Source organism: Mixophyes fleayi, chromosome 3 (genome assembly GCF_038048845.1).
Source record: "Mixophyes fleayi isolate aMixFle1 chromosome 3, aMixFle1.hap1, whole genome shotgun sequence".
In the NCBI taxonomy this organism is placed as follows: Eukaryota; Metazoa; Chordata; class Amphibia; order Anura; family Limnodynastidae; genus Mixophyes; species Mixophyes fleayi.
This window is the reverse complement of record NC_134404.1, coordinates 287,880,898-287,904,632: the sequence shown is the minus strand read 5'-3', so window position 1 is coordinate 287,904,632 and position 23,735 is coordinate 287,880,898. Positions and strand designations below refer to the sequence as shown.

At 45.9% G+C, this 23,735-nt stretch overlaps 1 protein-coding gene across 2 annotated transcripts in view; it reads left to right on the top strand.

Moving 5' to 3' along the window:
- BUB1 (BUB1 mitotic checkpoint serine/threonine kinase) overlaps positions 1-10,286 on the top strand; it is a 52,852-nt gene extending 42,566 nt beyond the window's left edge. For both annotated transcript variants that reach the window (XM_075203750.1, XM_075203749.1), the window contains exons 22-25: positions 6,732-6,889; positions 8,149-8,326; positions 8,787-8,893; positions 9,018-10,286. In XM_075203750.1, coding sequence (XP_075059851.1) covers positions 6,732-6,889; positions 8,149-8,326; positions 8,787-8,893; positions 9,018-9,228 — 654 coding nt within the window. In that variant the 3' untranslated portion in view covers positions 9,229-10,286. The remainder of the gene's footprint in view (positions 1-6,731; positions 6,890-8,148; positions 8,327-8,786; positions 8,894-9,017) is intronic.
- Positions 10,287-23,735: the final 13,449 nt, after the last annotated feature.

Below are 23,735 nucleotides of genomic sequence, written 5' to 3'. Positions count from 1 at the left end.
AATTCTGATCCAGACCAGGTTCAACCTTTGGGACAGGAAGAAAGCTCTAAAAGCCAGTTTATTAATGATTTGGTTTTAACGGTGAGACAAGCGTTGGACCTCCCAGAACCGGAGGATCCTACTCCTAGAGACAGAAGTCTCTTTAAGAAGGCTAAGAGGAATTCTATCCGTTTTCCCCTTTCTGTAGAACTTAGATATTGCAGAGGGAGTCTGGAAACAGCCTGATAGGAGGTTCTCTTCCCTGTATCCATTGCAGGAGGAAGATGTGGTTCGCTGGGAGAGTATTCCCAATGTGGATATTCCAGTAGCCCGATTGGCCTAACACACTTTACTCCCTGCCCTAGGTTCAACATCTCTGCAGGATGTCAATGATCGCAGAGTGGAATCCCAGCTGAAATCTATTTGCGGGTTCTTCCTTTAGACCCACATTTGCGTCTGCTTGGGTTGCTAGAGCCATGGAAGCATGGGCAGACCACTGGCAGAGGCCTTACAGGACTCTGATTTACTTCCCCTGGCGTTGCATTTGAAGGAGGCATCGGGGTACCTTTATGAGGCGGCCCAGAACACAGCGGCTGTATCCTCTTCTATTCAGGCTGCATCTATTCCAGCAAGAAGGACGTTATGGCTGAAATCCTGGGAAGGGGATGCTGAATCAAAAAAGTCAGTTGAAACCATTCCTTTTTAAGCAGCAGGTTTGTTCAGCCCGGAATTGGATACCCTGATTTCACAGGCAACGGGGTGCAAAAGCACTTCCTTGCCGTTATTCCCTAGCAGGAGCCGGAACCCTCGGGTCAGATCCTTTCGTCAGCCATTTCGGAGGACCTCCTTGCCTAGAGGACAGTCCTTTAGAGGCAGGCAGCCCAATACTCGAGGCTCCTCTGCCAGGGGGAGATCCTCGTTTGCAGCTAGGCGCCAGGCCTCCAAGACCCAGGCGAAGCCTGCGTCCTGACGTCCACTCTGTTCTTCTACAGGGGGCGCCACTGGGGGGACGTCTGTCTTTGTTTCAGGAACAGTGGGCAGCGTCCTCCCAAGATCCTTGGATTCGGGGCATTATATCAGGGGCGGTACAGGATAGACCTGCTGGGCCCGGTACCACATTGTTTCTTCATAACTCCACTTCCCCGAGATCCATCAAGAAGTCAGGCAATACAGGATTGTGTCGCCTCTCTTCTGTCACAGAGAGTTATCTGCAGGGTCCCAGACTACCAGAAAGGACAGGGGTTTTATTCAAACCTGTTTCTGGTCAAGAAGCCGGACGGCTCTTTTCGACCCATCTTAAACTTAAAGGGCCTCAATGTGCACTTGCGGGTGGACAAATTTCGGGTGGAATCCCTGAGGTCAGTGATAAACGGCTTAGAGAAGGATCAGTTTATGGTGTCCATAGACATAAAAGACGCATACCTCCACATTCCCATTTGGAGCCACAATCGGTCTCTCCTAAGATTCACAGTGGTATCCTCCCACTATCAGTTTCGGGCCCTCCCCTTCGGCCTCTCTACAGCGCCGAGGGTTTTCACCAAGATCATGTCAGTTATGGCAGCATGTCTTCACCTACAAGGAGTTCAGGTCGTGCCTTACTTGGACGATCTGCTCATCAAATCCTCCACAGTGAATTGCTTACGTCATCACTTATCCCTCACCTTGGCGGTTCTCGAGGGCCATGGATGGCTGATAAATTTAAAGAAATCCCAGATGGTTCCGTGTCAACGCATGGTTTTCCTAGGGCTCATTATGGACACCAGCCAGCAAAGGGTGTCTGTCGAAAAGATCAGTTCAATTCAGAGTATAACAACTCAAGTCTTGTCTTCTCCCAGCCCCTCAATGCACTTGTGCATGCGGCTGCTGGGAAAGATGGTGGCCTCCTTCGAGACCATCCCCTTCAGTCGAGCTCATTCTTGATGTTTTCAGTGCAATCTATTGACAAAATGGTCAGGATCCCACCTATGCTTGGATCTCCAGAAGATCTCTCTATCTCCGAGGACGAGAGAATCGCTCCAGTGGTGGCTGATTCAGGATCACATGACGGTGGGCAGGTCCTTCGCTCCATGGTCATGGATCATAGCTACGACAGACGCCAGCCTGAAAGGTTGGGGGGCGGTAATCCTGCACCTCCGGGTTCAGGAATCAGCCCTATCAATAAATGTGCTGGAGTTGAAGGCTATTCTTTTAGCCCTCCAGAGGGCCCAGTCCCTCCTCCAGGGCCACCCTGTCAGAGTTCAGTCCGACAATGACATGGCCGTGGCATATGTCAACAGGCAGGGAGGAACCAGGAGTGCATTGCAGCTCAAATTTTGGTTTGGGCAGAACAAAATGTTCCAGCAATATCGGCAGTATACATTCCAGGAATAAGAAATTTGGAGGCTGACTACCTAAGTCGAAATCAGATGATGCTGGGGGAGTGGTCACTCCATCCGGAAGTTTTTCAGTCTCTGGTTCAGAGGTGGGGTCTTCCAGGCATAGATCTCATGGCCTCCAGACACAACAGAAAGGTTCACAGGTTTTGCGCAAGGGCAAGAGACCCCTTAGCGGTGGCAGTGGACGTTATGACAATGTCATGAGAGTTCAGGTTGGGATACCTGTTTCCTCCGATTCCCATGCTTCCTCGCGTACTCAGACAAGTAAGGCTAGGGGGTCTAGTAATTCTCATAGCTCCCTCATGGCCGCGCCAAGTCTGGTACGCGGATATAATCTCTATGACGGAAGGACAGGGTTTTCGTCTTCCATCTCGAGATGACCTCCTTCTGCAAGGTCCCTTCCATCACCAGAATTTACCTCAGCTCAGTTTAACGGCATGACTGTTGGAACCAGCCTCTGGATGGATGGCTAGATGTTTTTCCTCCAGCGTAGTGAACACTATGATGCGAGCCAGAAAGCCAGTTTCAGCTCGCATCTATCACCGGATTTGGAGAGCCTACATCAGATGGTGCGAAAATAAGACTTGTCACTCGTCCTCCTTTCGTCTCCCTCGCTTGTTGGCTTTCCTTCAGGATGGCCTGGAAGCAGGGCTTCGGTTAGGTTCCCTAAAAGTTCAGGGATCGGCACTTTCAGTCTTTTTTCACCTTAAATTAGCGGATTTACCAGATATTAGGACTTTCCTCCAGGGAGTCTTGCATATTCCGCCTCCCTATGTTCCGCCTACAGCACCATGGGATCTCAACCTGGTACTGGTTATGCTTAAAGGGCCTCTTTTTGAGCCATTACTTGTGGCAGATTTGAAGTGGTTGACCTGGAAGGTCCTCTTTCTTTTGGCTATTACATCTGCACGTAGGGTTTCGGAATTAGGAGCTCTGTCTTGTCGGGAACCATATTTGGTTTTTCCACGAGAACAGAGCAGTGTTAACAACCCTCCCTTCCTTAGTTCCAAAAGTAGTTTCGGCTTTCCATCTGAACCAGGAAATTGTAGTTCCGGTCTTCTCATCTCCTTCCCATTCGGATCAACAGTCTATGGAAAAGTTAGATGTGGTTAGGGCTCTCCGCATTTATGTAAAAAGAACTTCTCAGATTAGACATACTGATTCTCTGTTTGTTCTTTATGATGCTAATAAGAGAGGCTGGCCAGCCTCTAAACAGTCCATTGCAAGATGGATTACGGCAGTGGTTCCCAAACTTTTGCAGTTCGCGGCACCCTTAGAGTCTCCAAATTTTTTCAAGGCACCCCTCCAAAATAATTACTGAGCAGTCCTGTTTTAGAAGTAGTTGGGTCAAAAAATTGTAATAAGTATTTAGGTCACGACAAAAATACTTATTTAGTTGTATGCAAAAAAGCCCCCTCTGCATCCAGGCACTCTGCCCCCTCTGCATCCAGGCACTCTGCCCCCTCTGCATCCAGGCACTCTGCCCCCTCTGCATCCAGGCACTCTGCCCCCTCTGCATCCAGGCACTCTGCCCCCTCTGCATCCAGGCACTCTGCCCCCTCTGCATCCAGGCACTCTGCCCCCTCTGCATCCAGGCACTCTGCCCCCTCTGCATCCAGGCACGCTGCCCCCCTCCTGTGCCCCCTCTGTCACGCTGCCCCCCTCCTGTGCCCCCTCTGTCACGCTGCCCCCCTCCTGTGCCCCCTCTGTCACGCTGCCCCCCTCCTGTGCCCCCTCTGTCACGCTGCCCCCCTCCTGTGCCCCCTCTGTCACGCTGCCCCCCTCCTGTGCCCCCTCTGTCACGCTGCCCCCCTCCTGTGCCCCCTCTGTCACGCTGCCCCCCTCCTGTGCCCCCTCTGTCACGCTGCCCCCCTCCTGTGCCCCCTCTGTCACGCTGCCCCCCTCCTGTGCCCCCTCTGTCACGCTGTCCCCCTCCTGTGCCCCCTCTGTCACGCTGTCCCCCTCCTGTGCCCCCTCTGTCACGCTGTCCCCCTCCTGTGCCCCCTCTGTCACGCTGTCCCCCTCCTGTGCCCCCTCTGTCACGCTGTCCCCCTCCTGTGCCCCCTCTGTCACGCTGTCCCCCTCCTGTGCCCCCTCTGTCACGCTGTCCCCCTCCTGTGCCCCCTCTGTCACGCTGTCCCCCTCCTGTGCCCCCTCTGTCACGCTGTCCCCCTCCTGTGCCCCCTCTGTCACGCTGTCCCCCTCCTGTGCCCCCTCTGTCACGCTGTCCCCCTCCTGTGCCCCCTCTGTCACGCTGTCCCCCTCCTGTGCCCCCTCTGTCACGCTGTCCCCCTCCTGTGCCCCCTCTGTCACGCTGTCCCCCTCCTGTGCCCCCTCTGTCACGCTGTCCCCCTCCTGTGCCCCCTCTGTCACGCTGTCCCCCTCCTGTGCCCCCTCTGTCACGCTGTCCCCCTCCTGTGCCCCCTCTGTCACGCTGTCCCCCTCCTGTGCCCCCTCTGTCACGCTGTCCCCCTCCTGTGCCCCCTCTGTCACGCTGTCCCCCTCCTGTGCCCCCTCTGTCACGCTGTCCCCCTCCTGTGCCCCCTCTGTCACGCTGTCCCCCTCCTGTGCCCCCTCTGTCACGCTGTCCCCCTCCTGTGCCCCCTCTGTCACGCTGTCCCCCTCCTGTGCCCCCTCTGTCACGCTGTCCCCCTCCTGTGCCCCCTCTCACGCTGTCCCCCTCCGCTGCCCTCTCTCACGCTGTCCCCCTCCGCTGCCCTCTCTCACGCTGTCCCCCTCCGCTGCCCTCTCTCACGCTGTCCCCCTCCGCTGCCCTCTCTCACGCTGTCCCCCTCCGCTGCCCTCTCTCACGCTGTCCCCCTCCGCTGCCCCGCTGTCACGCTGTCGCCCTCCGCTGCCCCGCTGTCACGCTGTCGCCCTCCGCTGCCCCGCTGTCACGCTGTCGCCCTCCGCTGCCCCGCTGTCACGCTGTCGCCCTCCGCTGCCCCGCTGTCACGCTGTCGCCCTCCGCTGCCCCGCTGTCACGCTGTCGCCCTCCGCTGCCCCGCTGTCACGCTGTCGCCCTCCGCTGCCCCGCTGTCACGCTGTCGCCCTCCGCTGCCCCGCTGTCACGCTGTCGCCCTCCGCTGCCCCGCTGTCACGCTGTCGCCCTCCGCTGCCCCGCTGTCACGCTGTCGCCCTCCGCTGCCCCGCTGTCACGCTGTCGCCCTCCGCTGTCACGCTGTCGCCCTCCGCTGTCACGCTGTCGCCCTCCGCTGCCCCGCTGTCACGCTGTCGCCCTCCGCTGCCCCGCTGTCACGCTGTCGCCCTCCGCTGCCCCGCTGTCACGCTGTCGCCCTCCGCTGCCCCGCTGTCACGCTGTCGCCCTCTGCTGCCCCGCTGTCACGATCCTTTTCACTCTGCCCCGCGCCAGCCATAAAAAAAAAAGAGAACACAAAAACTTACCAATCCGCGCGGCGCCGGGACCCAGCAGTCTCCTCTCTCCCGCAGCTGTCACTGAATATCAACGTCAGTGACAAGCTGCTGCAGGAGAAAGGAGGCTGCTGGGTCCCGGCGCCGCGCAGATTGGTAAGTTTCTGTGTTCTCTTTCTTTTTATGGATGGCCCGCGGCACCCCTGGGAGCCGCGGCGCACACTTTGGGAACCGCCGGATTACGGCAACCATTAAGCAAGCTTACATAAAGGCTAACCGTCCTGTGCCAGAGAGAATTACGGCCCATATCACCAGATCGGTAGGGGCGTCGTGGGCAGCGAGAAATGGGGCTTCTGCAGACCAGCTTTGCAGGGCAGCCACCTGGTCCTCTGTCCACACCTTTACAAAACTTTACCAGTTTAATGTATTTGCATCCGCAGATGCAAATTTCGCTCGTAGTGCTTTACGAGCGGGATTTTCAGAGTAGTCCCACCCTTGGGGGGCTGCTTTAGAACGTCCCCATGGTAAGCAGTATCCCCCAGACTGGATGAAAGAGAAAAGAGGATTTATGTACTTGCGTTAAATCCGTTTCTCTGATTCCGTCTGGGGGACACTGCGATCCCTCCCTTCTGCTTTTCTTCTGTGTGCTCTTGTTTGTTTGGCCGTTTCTCCTTGGGCTTTTTAATTAACTGAACAAGAAGGGGCAGAGTGATTGTAGAAGGGAGGGGTCTGCCGGCAGTACTAAAGTTAACTAGTTAGGTGCCAACTCCCGAGCTCCCCTCCACAACCCATGGTAAGCAGTGTCCCCCAGACGGAATCAGAGAAACGGATTTAACGCAAGTACATAAATCCTCTTTTTTAAATTGAATTATACATTTATTTATTTATTTTTTTATTCCAGTCCATACTTGGTTGCTTAATGGGAGTTGAAAATACCTCACTAATGTCTCTAAATGTGGACATTAATATTGTTCTTTATTTATTTGACTGTTCTTGGTTCTCTAGCGTGTCATCAATCTCTACAAGAAGCTTACTGAGAAAGTGATGCCTGTGCCACTAGCCATGTATTTTGCAATCAACATACTATACATGGTTGAACAATTCCATAATATTGGCATCATCCATGGCGACATCAAGCCTGATAACTTTGCTTTGGGAGAAAAGTAAGTGTTCTGAGTGTCGTGTCCTAATTCTGCATGTTTTGCTTTGCAACAGATGATATTCCTTCTCTGGGACAAAAGTTCACTCTCTCTACTAGCGCTAACTGTTCCTCTGAAGACCAACTTTGAATGACCATCAGATACTGCATGATATGTGTAGAGGTTATGAGGTCCATTTTCAAAGCCAAAGGCTTCCGTGCTTGTGGAACACGTCCTCAAGCCTTATCCATTTTGCCTCATCATCTGGTGGTGCGTAGACCTATCTCAGTCTCTGGTATTTGTAGTGAACACCTGCCAAAGCAGTCTTCAATAATATGGAAATGAGAGGGCAATGTACCTTTGCCGCATCCAAAGACTGTAGCACTCTGGTGTCCTAGCTATCGAACAATGTCTCTGAACTCTGGCCATTGAAGTGTGACAACCAGGCCATAATGGAAGAATCTTGAATCCTACAATGGGGGGAGCAGTCTGTTTCAGTCATTTCTGCAATTTACAAACCAGTGTTGACAACTGGGAGGTAGGCTTTATTTTCAGCATGGAGACCTACGTAAGTAGTCTCCATCTCAAGGTCTTTTGGGATAATTTTGAGGTCACTAGTGAGAGAGCTGCTGGTGTTGCATTACAAGCACAAACTACCTGATATGAATTTGGTGCCATAGACATTCAATGGCTAGAGAAAAGGGTTCAGCCCTTCCCCCAGTCAATCACCTACTAGATTTGGATGCCCATTTAGGAAGCTTGTGGGGTGACGGGGGTAGATGTGCTGTCTAGGCTTACAGTGCACGCAGCCATGGTTGTTGGGCCCTCTTGAATATTGCAGCATTGGACTTTGACAGACACAGTCTGCAGAGCAGCAATTCCCCATGTGCTATTTTCATATAAGCTGGTTGTTACAACCTATGGGGGAGCTGACTTTGACAGTCCTGCTGGTGGCTGTTAGTAATAACGCGACACTTCCTTCCCATTGAGAGTGACTTTCAGACCATCGTATATATCAACTGCATGTAGAATTTTTATTTTTAATTTTTTCAAATTCTGTGCCCTAGTACATAGGTATTGGTCCTTCTCCTATTGTCTGTGTCCCTTAAACATCGGTGAACAGAATAAATACAATAAAACTCTCTTCCCAAGTGACCAGTAATTGGTGTCTACAGCAGTTTCAATAACCGCTTGTGGATACACCAGTTGCTTACTAGGAGTGTTAATAACTGTAATTTTATCATTCAGCCTCTGAGGATAATTTTTATGATTTCTTTTCCCAGGTTTCTCATTAATGAATCCTGCAACCTGGACCTTGTATCACATGGGCTGGCATTGTTAGATTTTGGTCAGAGCATAGACATGACCCTCTTCCCCAATGGAACAGCATTCACTGCAAAGTGTAAGACATCAGGATTCCAGTGTGTTGAAATGCTCACCAGTAAACCATGGAACTATCAGGTACACAGCAATCAATTTATAGTCCAGGGCATCTGGCGCTCCAAAGCATTCTTATGGTTCCCAGGTTCCATGAAAGATCCATAGACTGTGGCATTTTTTTGTTTTGCTTTTCCCCTCTAAGAGAACTGGGCCCATAAATACTGTAACCAATGGAAAATGTTAGTTTTCTTTCAACCACCATTCATTGAGACACCATGTTTTGATGAACCTGACTTCTAAATAAGAAATAGATCAGCCTGGCCAGAGATGAATAATGTGGGAAACGATTATGTTGTTAAAAGCAAAATTATGTACATTCTATTATATTATCTTTCACTTTTTTTTTTCTTTTTTTTTCTTTTTTTTTCTCTTTTTTTCTTTTTTTCTCTTTTTCTCTCAATAAGAACATTTTCAAATATTGCATTATAATTGGCTCTAATTTTCTTTATGGTAATTTATTATATATGATGGCTGTTTACAGACTGACTACTTCGGAGTGGCTGGAACAGTCTACTGTATGCTGTTTGGTAACTACATGAAGGTGCGGGAAGAGTATGGAGCCTGGACGCCAGATGGCAATTTCAAAAGGTTGGTCTTGCATATATTAAAAACATTAACTATCTATTTATGTTGGTTACTTTCTGCACAGTCGATATTTAGTTTGTGTTTTATAGCTACTTTGGTCTAATTCTATTGTCTGGTTTTATTTTAGGTTACTACATAGAGATTTGTGGGAGGACTTTTTCCATACATTGCTAAATATTCCCGATTGTCACAGTCCATCTCCCCTTAGGGACTTGCGGGAGAAACTGACAGAATCATTCAAAACAATCTACACACACAAGATCAAATTCCTGTGTAAAAGACTTGGTAGTCTGCTCATGGAAAACAAACCTTCAAGGAAATACACTTCCAACCAATGAAAAGTTTTATCCCTCCCGCCCACAAACTCTGGATCTTAACTGAATGGACAGAAATCCCAGGCTGAAGTTACCATTTGTTTTAAGCCAAGGAAAATGCTTCTGTGCTTTCATAGTATTAAGAATTTATTGTACTTAGACATTGCAGAACTTTGTACTGAACACAGAGGTAAAGCATTAGTAGAATCCTCAAGTTTAACAAAAATACAATACAACAACATCACTGTTTTTTTGCTGTCAAAGTATACAGCGCCACAAGTTGTTTTAAGCAAATTTGGATTTACTTTTGTTAAGACTAAAACACAACAAATTAACAAACATTTGTTAATCATTGTTATGTACACAATATCTGTCGCCTTCCAGGATCATCCTGACTTGCTAATGCCTTAACTGTACAATACACATTTAATATTTTTGTTTCCTGGTGTGAGATATATTTTGTAAATCTGAGGCCTCTTGTACATTGCGATGTTACATTGGGCTCAAATCAAATCAAGGGCTGGTTTGGCATTAAAGTGCAGAACAGTAGCCTCCAAGCTGTTTCTCATGCAGTTTTACTGTAGGACCTCCTTATTTCAATGGATAACCAGATTCCATTGCTATGGTTACATGATAATACAAACTCATTTGACTCCTGGGGGTAAATGTATCAAGCTGAGAGTTTTCCGGCGGGTTTGAAAAAACAATCAGATTATAGTTTATTTATTTAGTACATTCTACAAAATGACAGCTAGAATCTGATTGGTTGCTATAGGCAACATCAACACTTTTCAAACCCACTGGAAAACTCTCAGCTTGATACATTTACCCCCAGGATAGTCTACTAGGTTTGGCCATCTGAAGTCCTACGTGGTGATTCTGACACACAAGCACAGGTGTGGAGTATTTCAATATAAGATTTACTTTACCTTAGATTTCTGTGTTCTGCACGTTAATTGTTGCCTTTTTGGTGTTTGTATGAACTACACAATAGAAAAACCTAGGTATTATAGATTAAAAAAAACCTGTATTTCACATTTGTATTCAGTTGTATAGTTTTAATAAAGGGATTCAATAATGTACCCCAAATCACCTATCGTACTAAAAATTGGCTGTCGCCCCTCCCTTTTATACCTGGTCTAGTAAACTAGAACATATTCCATAAAAATGTAATCCATATTATTTTAAAACAATTCTTGTTTGACTATATAGTAGTGGTTTTATTAGGTAACTTGAGATGTGTCAAGTATTTTTTAACTTACAACCAGGTTCCCTTTTTATTTAATATAGAATAACAGCAAAGTTATGTATATTGGATTAACTCTGACATACATTGCATGCTGCATTCAATCTAAAAGTGAATTGTTTTCTGTGGGAAAAAATAGACATGAAATCTAGAAAGAAGCATTGAACAAAAAAGAGGCTCTGAAGCCCTGCTGTGGGTAGACATTCATACAGGGTTCCAGGCGTCAGTCTTTGGTGTGGTAGTTATGGCCAGGGAATCTCAACCTGGGATGTCCTTTCTCAGTTTGGGAATGGACAATTGTGACCACAGACACCAGCCTATTAGGATGGGGGGCGGGGGGGGTGTGACCTTGGATCTGAGCTTGCAGGGTCTCTGGACCAATAGGAGGACTGCCCATCAGTGTTCTCGAGTTAAGGACAGTGTACAATGCTCTGGTCTAGGCGATCTTCACGCTAGGAGCATTTCCCCTTGGTGTCTTCCTCTCAGGGAAGATCTTATCTACCAGTGTCATTTTTACCAGCAGGACTTAGCACGTGTAGCTTTGACAGCTTGGCAGTTAAATCCTTAAATCTTAGAAGGATGTCGGAAAGGGTCATGCAGATGATGATCAAAGCTTCGAAATCAACATCTTCTAGAAATTACCATCGCATATAGAAAGCATATATCGGTTGGTGTGAGACGAAACGAGTATCGACTTCCTCCTTCTAATTGGCTAAGGTGCTAGAATTCCTGCAGGAAGGTTTGGACAAAGGACTATGTTTGTCATCCCTGAAGGCTTAAGTTTCGGCTTTGTCTATTTCCAAAGGAGGCTGGCCCTGATGTCCGATGTTACAACGTTTCTTCAGGGGGTTCTTCAGAATAGAAACAGAGAGTTATAGTATATTGAATGCATTCACAGGAGGGTAAAGATACCAATGGAGTACCCCAAGGATCTGTACTTGGATCAGTGCTTGTTAAATATCTTTATTGGAGACATTGCAAATGGTATTGAAGGGGAAAGTATGTCCTTTTTGCAGATGACACAAAGATATGCAACAGGGTAGACACACCAGGAGGTGTAAAACCATTGATCATCTAAGTAGACTAGAGGATTGGGCAAAAGCGTGGCAACTACATTGTAATCTCAAAAAATGCAAAATCGTGCACTTGGGTCTCAAAAACAAAGACTAAATATAGTATTAATGGCACTATAATTCATTGCTATCCTGGCTTCCATCATTTACCTGGTTACAGTCACGAGATTGCCATTTCTGTTACACCCCATGGAATTACTATCTTTATTCGAGTACTTATCCACTTGGTTACATGAACTCTATTGCTATACGAGATTGATTGCTTCATATTTTACATCGGAACAAGTATAAGTAGTATGTTTTTACACACTACAACATCCTGCCGACATAACAATTATCATTTGGCTTAAAGGGCAATCAGAATATAAGAGATATAAACATAGGTGCACCTATATATTTTATTGTTTTTTTTTTTTTATAATATAGTCCTTGTTGTGAACTCAATACGGTGTAATACTGTTTGATATTTAGTAGTGTTATCACAGTCCATGTTTTATATATGTTTAAATAAATTTGTTTGAACATTCACAGTGCTTTATCAGTTCATTGTGACTGAGGTGCCATTGCACTTTTTTGGTTTTCTATTTGTCTTTTTGAGGTTGCAGACCTCATACAATGGCATCTCTAGTTCACTACCATATCTTAGCGCCAAGGTATTTTGTGTGTTTTTTTATTGTTATTTATTTATCAGCTTTCTTAGTGTTGTATGATGCTCATAAGCGTGGCTGGCCAGTCACTAAACAAGCAATAGTTAGATGGGTTGCGGCAATAATTCGTCAGGCTTATCTGGCGGTGGGTTCTTCGGTTCCTGATGGCCTCACGGCTCATTCTGCTAGGTCAGTTGGCGCCTCTTGGGTAGCTACGCCACGTCATGGGGTCACTTTGAGCAGTTTTGTAGAGCGGCTTTCTGGTCTAATGGTTCATACGTTTACCAGATTTCACTGCTTCCATGTCTTTACGTGAAAAACCTGCGTCTTTTTGGTGCAAAGTGTTAAGTACAGCTCAGTCTGAGTGTCCCACCACTAGGGGCCACTTTGGAACGTCTCCAAGGTGAGCAGTGTCCCCCAACTGTATGTGCAAGAATAAATAAGATTTTTGCATTTACCGTAAAATCTATTACTCTAAACACAGTTGGAAGACACTGTGCTTCTACCCTTGTTGTTCGGTTGGTTGTGTTTCTCTAACATCCCTTGGGGGACACCGGGACCTTGGGTATAGTGTAGGACAGGCGAACGCTGGCACTTTAACTTTTAGTTAAAACAAAAGCTCTGGCTCCACCCCCTCTATACCCCACCTCCTGCTAGAGGTTTAAGTGCCCGGCGAGCGGGCTGTGCACAGGGCCGTTCTTTGCTTTTTTTCAGATTTTATTTATTTTCTGTGTATCGGAGACTGTGGTCTCCGGGGTCTGACAGCCGGCGGCTCGCTGAGCTGCGTAGTCGGCTGTCAGTCAGGACTCCCTGCTGCTGGTGACTTCTTTTGCTCTCCCGCGGCTGCGGCCGTTGGGGAGAGTGTGAGGCAGCGATGGGGGAGGTCTGTGGAGCGCACAGCATGGACAGCTGTGCGCTGTCTGCGGGAAGGGGGGGGGGGGAGTGGACGTGCCGTGTAGGTCCTCCTTGTCTGCCTGCTCCCTCTGCCGAATATTTGACCCTCCATGGAGCCAGGCTCAGTCGCTGGTGGCTGTGTCTGTCCTCCATGTACAGAGAGCGTGCTTTCTGCACACACTGCGTCTGGAGGGTTGGCAGCAGGTAAGTGAAACTGAGTCCCTTCTGTCTTCCGGAGTGATTATTCTGGTTCCCCATTCTCAAAGAGGTTTGGGGTTTTGTTCCAATCTTTTTCTTGTGACAAAACCAGACTGCTCCTTCAGACCGATTCTCAATCTAAAGGATTTGAACACACAGGTCAGAATGCCCAGCTTCTAGATGGAGTCTTTACGCTCTGTCATTCTCGGCATGGAACAGGGAGAATTTATGGTGGCTCTAGACATCAAAGATGCATATCTCCATGTGCCTATTTGGAAGGGTCATCAGTCCCTGTTGAGGTTTGCAGTTCGGTCAGAGCACTTCCAATTTCAGGCTCTCTCATTCGGTCTTGCCACTGCTCCATGTATCTTTACCAAGATCATGGCGGTTATGGCTGCTCTGCTAAGGGCCGAAGGGATTAAAAGCAGATCGTCCATGTAAGGGATGATTGCAAAGGCAAATTCTTCACAGAAGCTTCTGTTGCATATTCAGATAGTAATCCAGACCCTGGAGTCGCACGGTTGGATTATCAACTTCAAAAAATCCAAGTTGATCCCATCCCAACGGATCGTGTTTCTGGGTCTCCTATTCGATACCCGTTTGAGACGGGTGTTCTTTCCTCAGGACAAGATTCTAGCTTTGCAGAGGATGGTGAAATCCCTGTTGGTGGCAAGGAGACCTTCCATTCATTTTGCAATGAGACTTCTGGGCAAGATAATATTGTCATTCAAAGCGATCCAGTTTCCTCAGTTCCATACACGACAGTTTCAGTTGGAACTTCTATCGCAATGGAACAAATCTCATCGCAATCTGGCAAATCAGGTTTTTCGCCTGTCTCCGCGGACGCGTCAGTCGCTGATCTGGTGGCTACACAGGCAGAATCTCACGAGGGGCCGCTTGTTCTGAATTTGGAATTGGATTCTGATAACAGACGCCAGCCTTCGGGGTTGGGGGGCTGTATGTCTTCAGGCTCAGTTTCAGGGGCTTTGGATTCACAAAGAGTCCAAACTTTCAATAAATGTCTTGGAACTGCGCGCAGTGTTTCACGCTCTAAGAGGTGCGCAACACTTGCTGCAGGGAAAACCAGTAAAGATCCAATCGGACAATGTCACAGCAGTGGCATATCTCAACCATCAGGGCGGCACCAGGAGTCCCTTGGCCATGAGGGAGACTCTCATAATATTTCTGTGGGCCGAAGCTCATGTTTCGGCACTCGTTGCCATCTTCATTCCCGGAATAGAAAATTGGGAAGCAGACTTCCTAAGCAGGCAGACTCTGCATTCAGGGGAATGGTCTCTCCATCCGGAGGTGTTTCAACAGTTAGTGGTGAAATAGGGTCAACCAGATGTCGACATGATGGCATTACGGTTGAATCACAAGGTTCCCCGCTACTGTTCCTGTGCAAGAGATCACTATGTCTATCCCTTGGAGGTACCGGTTAGTGTACCTTTTTCCCCCCGATAGCTATGCTTCCACGAGTACTGAAAAAGGTGAAGAGAGAGGGTGTTCCAGTGCTTCTAGTAGCGCCGGATTGGCCAAGCAGGTACACCGATGTACTCTACATGGCAGGAGTTCGGTCGTGGCGGTTGCCAATACGCCCAGACCTACTAACCCAGGGTCCCTTTTGTCATCAGGGTTTGCATCGTCTGGCTTTAACGGTGTGACTGTTGAAGCCAGGATCCTAAGAGCTAAGGGTTTTTCAAATCGGGTGGTTCAGACCATGCTCCGTGCTCGAAAACCGGCTTCGGACAAAATATATCATCGAGTCTGGAGGACATATATTGGCTGGTGTGAAAAGAAAGGATATCCTACATCTTCTTCTTTTCGCCTGGCCAGGTTACTCAAGTTCTTGCAGGATGGCTTAGATGCAGGTTTGCGTCTTGGGTGCAAATGTAATGTCACTGCACTCCAGCCATTTAGACTGGCATCCATTTTTAACATGATCCAGGAGCACGGGGCAATGGATCTGCTCATGCTTAGGTGTTCTTGACTCTTCCACCATCTGAGAGGTAGACAAACCTCTGGGGACAACAGTGTCCTCTGGTGTTCCAAGTGGAGAGATGAACCTGTCCACTTCTTTAGGAGATTCCCCTGGAAGCATCTCGAGTGAAACCTTCCATAGGGGATCGTCTTGAAGGTCAAGACCCTCTTGCCCAGTAACCTCATGCAAAGAAGCATGGAAGGTTTGTTACTGTGTTGGACCTTGGTCACTAGGTCTTGTAGCAAACAAACCTTGTCCTGTGGAAGGAAAATTTTCTGTCTTTTGGTGTCCATTATAAGACCTTATAAAAACGTCCTCTGGACAGGTATTAACTGTGACTTCTGGACGTTTATCAACCAACCGTGAAGCTGCATGGTCCCTAAAGTGATGTGTAAATGCTGACAAAGAAGCTCATCTGAGGAGGCCTTGATCAGCAAGTCATTGAGGGCACTATGCTTACCCCCATAGAATGGAGACGGGCAGCCATTACTGCCATGATTTTTTATAAATACTCAGGGATCTGTGGTCAGGCCAAAAATAAGCGTCCTAAATTCGTAATGGGCCACTCCTACCGTGAAGCGGAGCAATGGCTGGTGCCCTTCCCATAAAGGTACATGCAGATATGCATCCCGAATATCTATGGACATCAGAAATTCTCCCCCCTCAACCCATTTATCACTGAACGAAGAGACTCCATTCGAAACCTGTCTATTCTTAAGAGATATCTGATATTTCCCTTTGACGTGATTCCCTGAATCCAGGGATCTGGAGAGGATTTTATCCACTGCTCGTTGAACAGTCACAGACGCCCCCCACTCCCGCGGCTTTGAGAAGAGGAGGGTGAGAGTTAGACTGCCGGTTTCTGGATCTCTGGCCTGCCGCCTGCTACCAGATGACAACCTTCCTCTATTGGAGAGGCCTCTAAACCCAGAAGGCCTACCTCTGCTTGTCTGACCTCTAAAGGCGGGCCCTCCTCGAAACGACTGCCGAAAGGAGCTAAACCTCGGAGTACGAGGCTTTATTACATTCACGGGAAGGGAAGTACTCCTCTCCCTTGTCGCCTGGGAGAGAAAGCTATCTAACTCTGGTCCAAAAAGTACCGAGCCCGAATAAGGAAGGGACTCCAAGGCCCTTTTGGATACTGTGTCACCCTCCGAGGACCGAAGCCAGAGAGTTCTTCTAGCTGCTCACGCAGTAGCTGACATAGAAGATGCCAAGAATGCTGCGTTCTGCGCTGCCTTGTACAGATACTCTGCATCTTCCTTCAGGTGTAAGGCCAGGGAAAGAAAGTCCGAATCCTGCAATCCCTCTACCAGTCGGACAAAAAAAGTTTCCAGCGCCCAAGTTCACTACGGCCATTTCACTTTGTTCTGCAACTCATCCCACAAGCCCTTTACCCGTTTTGTTGTAGTTTGGAGAGAGGTGCGTGTATTTATTTGCTTGTGTTGTTTCACCTTTATTATTTAATTTCTCAAATGAAAAAAATGTCCAGCATCAAGGAGAGCTTGCTTCAACATTTCGCCACCTTGAAAAGTATGACAAAAAATATAACAATATCACTAAATATAAAATGATGCTTCAATCGCTGCTTGGCACTGTAAAAGGTTTAGCAAATATAAGCTGTTGTGCTCCTAGCTGAGCTTCCAATGATTCACTTTAACCATCCTTATTCCACTATTAGGTGGAAACTCATGTTTCATATGCAGGCCTGAAACATGTCTCTCTATATTATCCTTCTTTGGCAGGGAACACTAGCACCACATATCAAACATATGCGTTTATCTCTAAACCTTGCAACAATGAAATTATGATCCCATTCTTCATTAAAGTAGTAGGTTTTAGTCTTTTAGAAAGGGTACTAATCATAAAACCAAAATGTATAACATAATTTATATATGCACTCAGTGGCCACTTTATTGGGTACACCTGTAGGTTAATTCAAATATTTAATCAGCCAGTCATGTAAAAGCAACTCAATCCGTAAAAGCATGCAGAGATGGTCAAGAGGTTCAGTTTTTGCTCAGACCAAACACTAGAAAAGGAAAGAAGGGTGATTAAAGTGACTTTGACTGTGGAACAGGGCCATCTGGCACTTCTGGCAAATGCCAGAAGGGCTGATGGCTAGATGGGCCATGCCCGCCCGAGCAGCAGCACCACCTTCCTGCGCACTGCTTAGCTGGCGGAGACTCAGTGATGTGCGGTCGATGCAAGTAATCACATGGGATGGCACCATGTGACAGGTGCCGTCCCAGGTGATTACTTGCATAGGCAGCAGGTCACTGACTCTCCGTTCGCTGAGCAGCTCACAGGCAGGAGGTGCTGCTCGGGCGGGCATGCGGATGGCTGGATCGGATGTAACAAGGTAATTGTGTGTCGGTGTCTCTCCCCGTTTTGCTATAGTGTGGGTTTGGCCATGTTCATGTTCATATAGCATTATTTTTATATAGAGTATGCGCATGCAGTATTTTAATATAGCGTGTGTGTGTGTGTGCGCGCGCGCGCGCGAGCAGTATTTTAATATAATATGTGAGGGAAGGGAGAATCTTAATAAAGTGTGGGAGGTTGGCTATTTAATGGTGGAGTGTAGGTGGGGCTAATTAAGGTGAGGTGAAGGAACCTTTAATTTAATGTTGGGGTGGTTTAGGACTATCAATTGAATATGGGGCTGGTTTTGGGGAGGAGGGCTATTTATTAAATGTGAATATGAATTAGTTATTGTCTGGATGGTTGTGGAAAATGGCTATATTTATTAAACTATATTTAATTTATTGCTGGGACTGTTGGAGGGCGGGAAATATGTTTTGAGTAAATGGGTATACTGTTAATTTAATGTTGGGGCTGGTTGGAAGGAAATAGGTCTACTTATTAAATGTGAATTTTATTATTGTGGGGACTGGAGGGAGGTCTAATTATAAAACGTGAGTGCTATTGTTTTAAAACCGGGGCTGGTTGGAGTTTTCTAAATCTCATGCACCCATTTGTTCTCAAAATAGGGCATCCAATATTCCAGGATCAAGACAGGAAGGAACTGAGCTAAAGAAACCAGCTGCTACAAGTGATGAAAGTGACCAAGACAGGTAAGAGAGAGCAGGATAGTCTGCCAACTGTCCTGAATCTGGTGGGGCAGTCCTGAATTTGGGTGACTGTCTCACTTAGTCATGATTTGGTCCGACTGCAAGGACAGTTGGGAGGTATGTCCCACTTCACAACGTACTGCTTGTGAAGGTAGAGCTGTGTGCTTCTTACAGTAGTGCCTATTTATTTGTCTAAAATGATAACCATATTACATATTAGGGGCCCTGCTGTCTTAAATACCCTGAGCCTTAATCCACCTCTGGTTAGGGGAAGAGAACCGATAGCTGCTCCCAGTTCCCAGACAGGACACAGACTGCAGAGCAAGCCGAGGAGCTCTAAGATTTGGTAATCTCGGGAGACTAAGAGCTTCCCTGCTCACTCTACAGGAAGTTCCCCCCCCTTATGGATGTCAGCAGCACTAGAAGCATAGATAAGTACAGTGGGCTGGGGGTGTCATAATGTTCCTGGGGGGATGGTGTGATGTGGCTGGGAGGGCGTGATAAATGTAATGTTTTATTATAATGTATGTATCAATGCCCCATGTTGGCCACACCCACAACACAATGTGGTCATGCCCTTTTCAGCGCCGACGCTGCGCGGTGGCACATAATTTCTTTCCTGCTGCAACTGAGGTGGGCCTGTGTACTTTAAATACCAGGGCTAATTTTTAGTCCCAGTCTGTGCCTGCTGTAGAATGCTTCAACATGGACAAGAATCCCGAAGGTCTATTGTCTTGTTGAATTCATGCCATGAGGACTTCAACCTGTTCTGGGGACAAAAGGGGGTCCTAATAATGTGGGCATTCAGTGCATCTATAATACAACATGATTATAGGCCATTCTTTCAGGATACTGAGTAAATAGAATTTCTTATAGCAAATATGCTGTTTTGGGCTGTAATTGATAGTAAATAATTGACATTCCCTGTGATCTGAGCAGAATAATTCCAGGCCTGTAGGAAGGCTGACTGTATCTGTGGCCCTGAGACAGTGTGAGACCATGTCAGGGCCTACTCTTTGTGTGTACCTACTGTGACTGGGATAGGGCTGCAGTTCCACAGGCTCCAGGCCTGTTGCGAGTATGTCAGACTGTCTTCTCCCTACCTCAAATGCTAGGAGTCCTTCAAACGTTAATATCCAATTTTCATATATAATTAATTTGTGCTCACTTAGTGCGACGGTGCTGGTGGCGGCACTGCAGTTGATCTGAGCAGTGGTTATATTGACTTTGACGACCCAGAATGCCAGGCACAAATAATTATTTTCTTATGCAGCCTCATCTATTAACAACACAGAAAATGCACATTACATTTTCAGCAGTCCAGGAACATGTCACTGTGTGAGCTCTCAGAGGAAGCGTTCATCCAAAGCAAAGCAGCATCCCTGCAGTGGGTGTTATGAGGATTTCAAGTCATTGCACACCAGCCAATGAGCATCAGCCTCACCTGACACAGATAATGCAGTGACATCTTCAGCTGCATCCACCGGAGAAAGGAGATGACTGGACTTTTCCATATAACCATAGCTGCTGACATCTACTAAACAAGTGACCGCAAGCTGCTAGTAGATCGAGATTGACAGTTTGGCCACATTTGTTGTATAGGATATTCCCTTTATTTAAGAAGTGGAGTCTGATTGATATATTATGTGTGCATACATCTCATTACCTAGTTATCTTCGAGAAATACTGGTGACATGAATAAGTAATGTCTACAATTATGTGCTGGAGAGTGGTTACCATACAAGCGCCACACAAATAAGGCCATGATCGGAAATTAAACTCATGACCCCAATGCTGTAGGGCAGAAGTGCTAACCAGTAGACTCATAATTGCCATAGTGTTCCATAAATACTATACTAGCATTCACATTTTTGTTGGAATAGAAACTTCATAGGCAGCAAGAGGGATGATGTATACAAATAAATTCCATACTATTAGACGCAGTTTTTCACTTTTCAGATTTAAACTAGCAATGAGGCTGCAGTCTTGCCCATGTATTGTTACATAACTCCTCTAGTTTTAAATATACTACTTATATCCTTATACATTTACGAAAATGTATAGATACACTAATCTATATTGTGTATTGGGCCACAAGGGTATGAAGTACTTTACAGTCATACAACTGTATAAGTAAAAGAAATAAGGCAACAGCTAAAATGTCATGTGTTATGCAAAAGTAGACCTGATAGGTCATCCATCCAACTACATTATATGGACAAAAGTATTCGGACGCTTGACCATTACACAAACAGGGACTGTAATGGCATTGTATTCAAATACATATACTTTATATATGGAGTTGGTCACCCTGTTGCAGCGCTAACAGCTTCCACTCTTCTTGGAAGGCTTTACAAAAGATGTTGGAGTGTTTCTTTGTCAATTTGTGACAATTCATTCTGTAGAAAATTTATAAGGTCCGGCACTGATGTTGGACGAGAAGGCCTGGCTCTCAATCTCTGTTTCAGTTTATCCCAAAGGTGTTCCATGGGGTTGAGGTCAGGGCTCTGTGCGGACCAGAAAAGTTCTTCCACACCAAACTCGTCAAACCATGTCTTTGCTTTGTGCACTGGGGCACAGTCATGTTGAAATAGAGAAGGGCCTTCCCCAAACTGTTACCGTAAAGTTGGAAGCATAGTATTGTCCAAAATGAGTTGGTATGCTGAAGCATTAAGATTGCCCTTCAGTAGAGATAAGGGGCCTAGCCCAAACCCTGAACACAGGCTCATATCATTATCCCTTCTCTACCAAATTTCACAGTTGGCATAATGCAGATATAACTTAGGTAACGGTTTTTTGGTATCCGCCGAACACAGACTCTGCAATCTGACTGCCAAACAGAGAAGCGTGATTCGTCACTCCACAGAACATGTTTTCACTCCTCCACAGTCCAGTGTCTGTGTGCTTTACAACACTCCATCTGACGCTTGGCATTGATCTTGGTGATGTGAGGCTTGCATGCAGTTGCTCGGCCATGGAAACCCATTCCATTAAGCTCCGGCCGCACAGTTTTTAAGTTTACATCAATGCTAATGGAAGTTCGGAGCTCTTCAGCTATGAAATCAGCACGGAATCTTTTACGCACAATGCACCTTAGCAGACATTGACCCCGCTCTGTGATTTTATGTGGCCTTCTGCTTCGTGGCTGAGTTGCTGTTGTTCCTAAATGCTTCCACTTTCTATTAATATCACTTACAGTTGGCTGTGGAATATCCAGCAGGGATGAAATTTCACGAACTGTCTTATTGTAAAGGTGGCATCCTATCACAGTACCACGCTTGAAGTAACTAAGCTCTTCAGAATGGCCTATTTTGTATCACAAATATTTGCAAATGTGATTGGCTAGGTGCTTTATTTTATACACCTCTGGCAATAGGTCTGATTGAAACACCTCAATTCAATAATTAACAGGTGTGACAAAATATTTTTGTTCATATAGTGTATATATAGTGTATATCTTCTAATGACAATGAACTCCAAAACATTGCTGGAAAAGATACAATTCATACAATCTTTGCCTTAAAATTAGTACCTTTGGGGTAAAAATACAAACACATAAGGCCTGATTTATTAAGGAAAGTTAAACAAAACAAAAGGAGTACATTTGCATCTTGGCAAAGCCATGCTGCATTGGAGGGGAATGATAAATATATAATGTGGGGACAGATTTATAGTTTTGGTAGGGTCTGTCCTAGATCAGCTTTAAAGTTCAATGCAAAAAGAAAGCTTTCAAATATTTGTGTGCTACAAAAAAACAGCCACTATTTAACTTATGTGCAAAATAATAAAATAATTTGCACCCCTTGCATCAGAGGCGGGCTGGACCGGGGGGCAGGGGAGCCGCTCAGTCTAACGGCTGTCTATCATCTGATGCGGCCGCGTCAGCGCACAGACGATGCGGGCGCGTCATTATGACGAGGCCGCGTCACGTGATGCGGCCGCCTGTGCGCCCCCCGGGCCGAAAACTGCCAGCCCGCGCCTGCCTTGCATTGTAATATGGTTTGTCCCGGAGAAAACTTACTCCTTTTCTTGCCTTATATTTTTTAATGAATCAGGCTTATAGTCTTCTCTACTGCAGATGAGATTATATTTATTCCTTTCATTAGCTTACATATTCAGCTACATCCACCGGAGAGAGAAGATAACACATAACCTGATATCAATACAAACCATCCACATTGTGAAGTATACAGGTCCACATGTTCTTATAAATAAACTATTTATTTCGAATATAAAATATTTTTATTTGATACATTCTACAATTGAGAATAATAATTCAGCTCCAAGATTAGATGTGGTTATTGAAATGATTTTAATAGCTGTGCATAATTCCCAACACAGATGTAATGCAGACATCTGCAGGTTGTCAGTACTAAGGATCTCACTATTGTGAGCATTTATCAGTCAGTCAATAAAGTATATAATAAACAAACAAACTAATTTAACTCAATGCGGAATTTGTACATATGTAAGGAATACAATGTTGAATCCAATGGATTTTTTAATTTAAAATACATTTTCAGTCCATGTGTATCTAAAAATGATTGGTTTTAACTAAGAAAAAATTTGAGCCATTTATAGCAACAAATTAAATGTGTTTTTTTTTTAAATTGTTAGAATTTACTCAATGCAAATGACAGCTAAAATTTGATAAGCACTCCACCATTGGGGTTAACTTTGTTCTTTCTTTATCAACATAACAACAGTCTGAACATAAAACAGTCACTGGTATTTACAAACATCACAGGCTATTGTTATTATGGTCAAATATTCTCATGTGGTTTTTTTTTTTGTTTGTTTTTTTTACATTTGTGATAAACGACAGTTAGGGCCACAAGGAGAAATGTTATTAGCATTATACACTACATCAATTTACATCAATTTACCAGCAAAATGTATGTATGTTTTGGCACATGTTGGTTTGTAAATGTTCCTCATAGTGTAGTTGCATTCACCATTACTGCACAAAGCCATTAAATCAGTGAAGGACAAACGTGCTTGGTGAAGTGTTTGGAAAGTATGTTTGGGTTTAGGCAGTAGTGTTGAAGAAAGATGTATTTTCATTATTTTTTTAGTGAATGCGTATTAATTTCATGAACACATTTTCATAACGTGCTACAAACCTTGAAGGGAGCCATTTTTTGGGCTGAAGCATCATGAGAATGTAGCCTGCGGAATTAGTGGCGATATATCAATAGCTGCTGCTGCTTGTTCTTCACACAATAGTTCTTTCTCCACTCTGTTTAGGCAAGTGCTCTGAGGAAAGTAGTAGGAGTGACACATGGTTTGGGAAGGGGTAAATTGATCTTTATTCTCTCAGGGCCGTGACTTTTTTTTTTTTCTTTTTTTTTCTTTTTTTTTTTTTCTTTTTTTTTCTTTTTTTTTCTTTTTTTTTTTTCCCATAAAAGAGTAACTCTA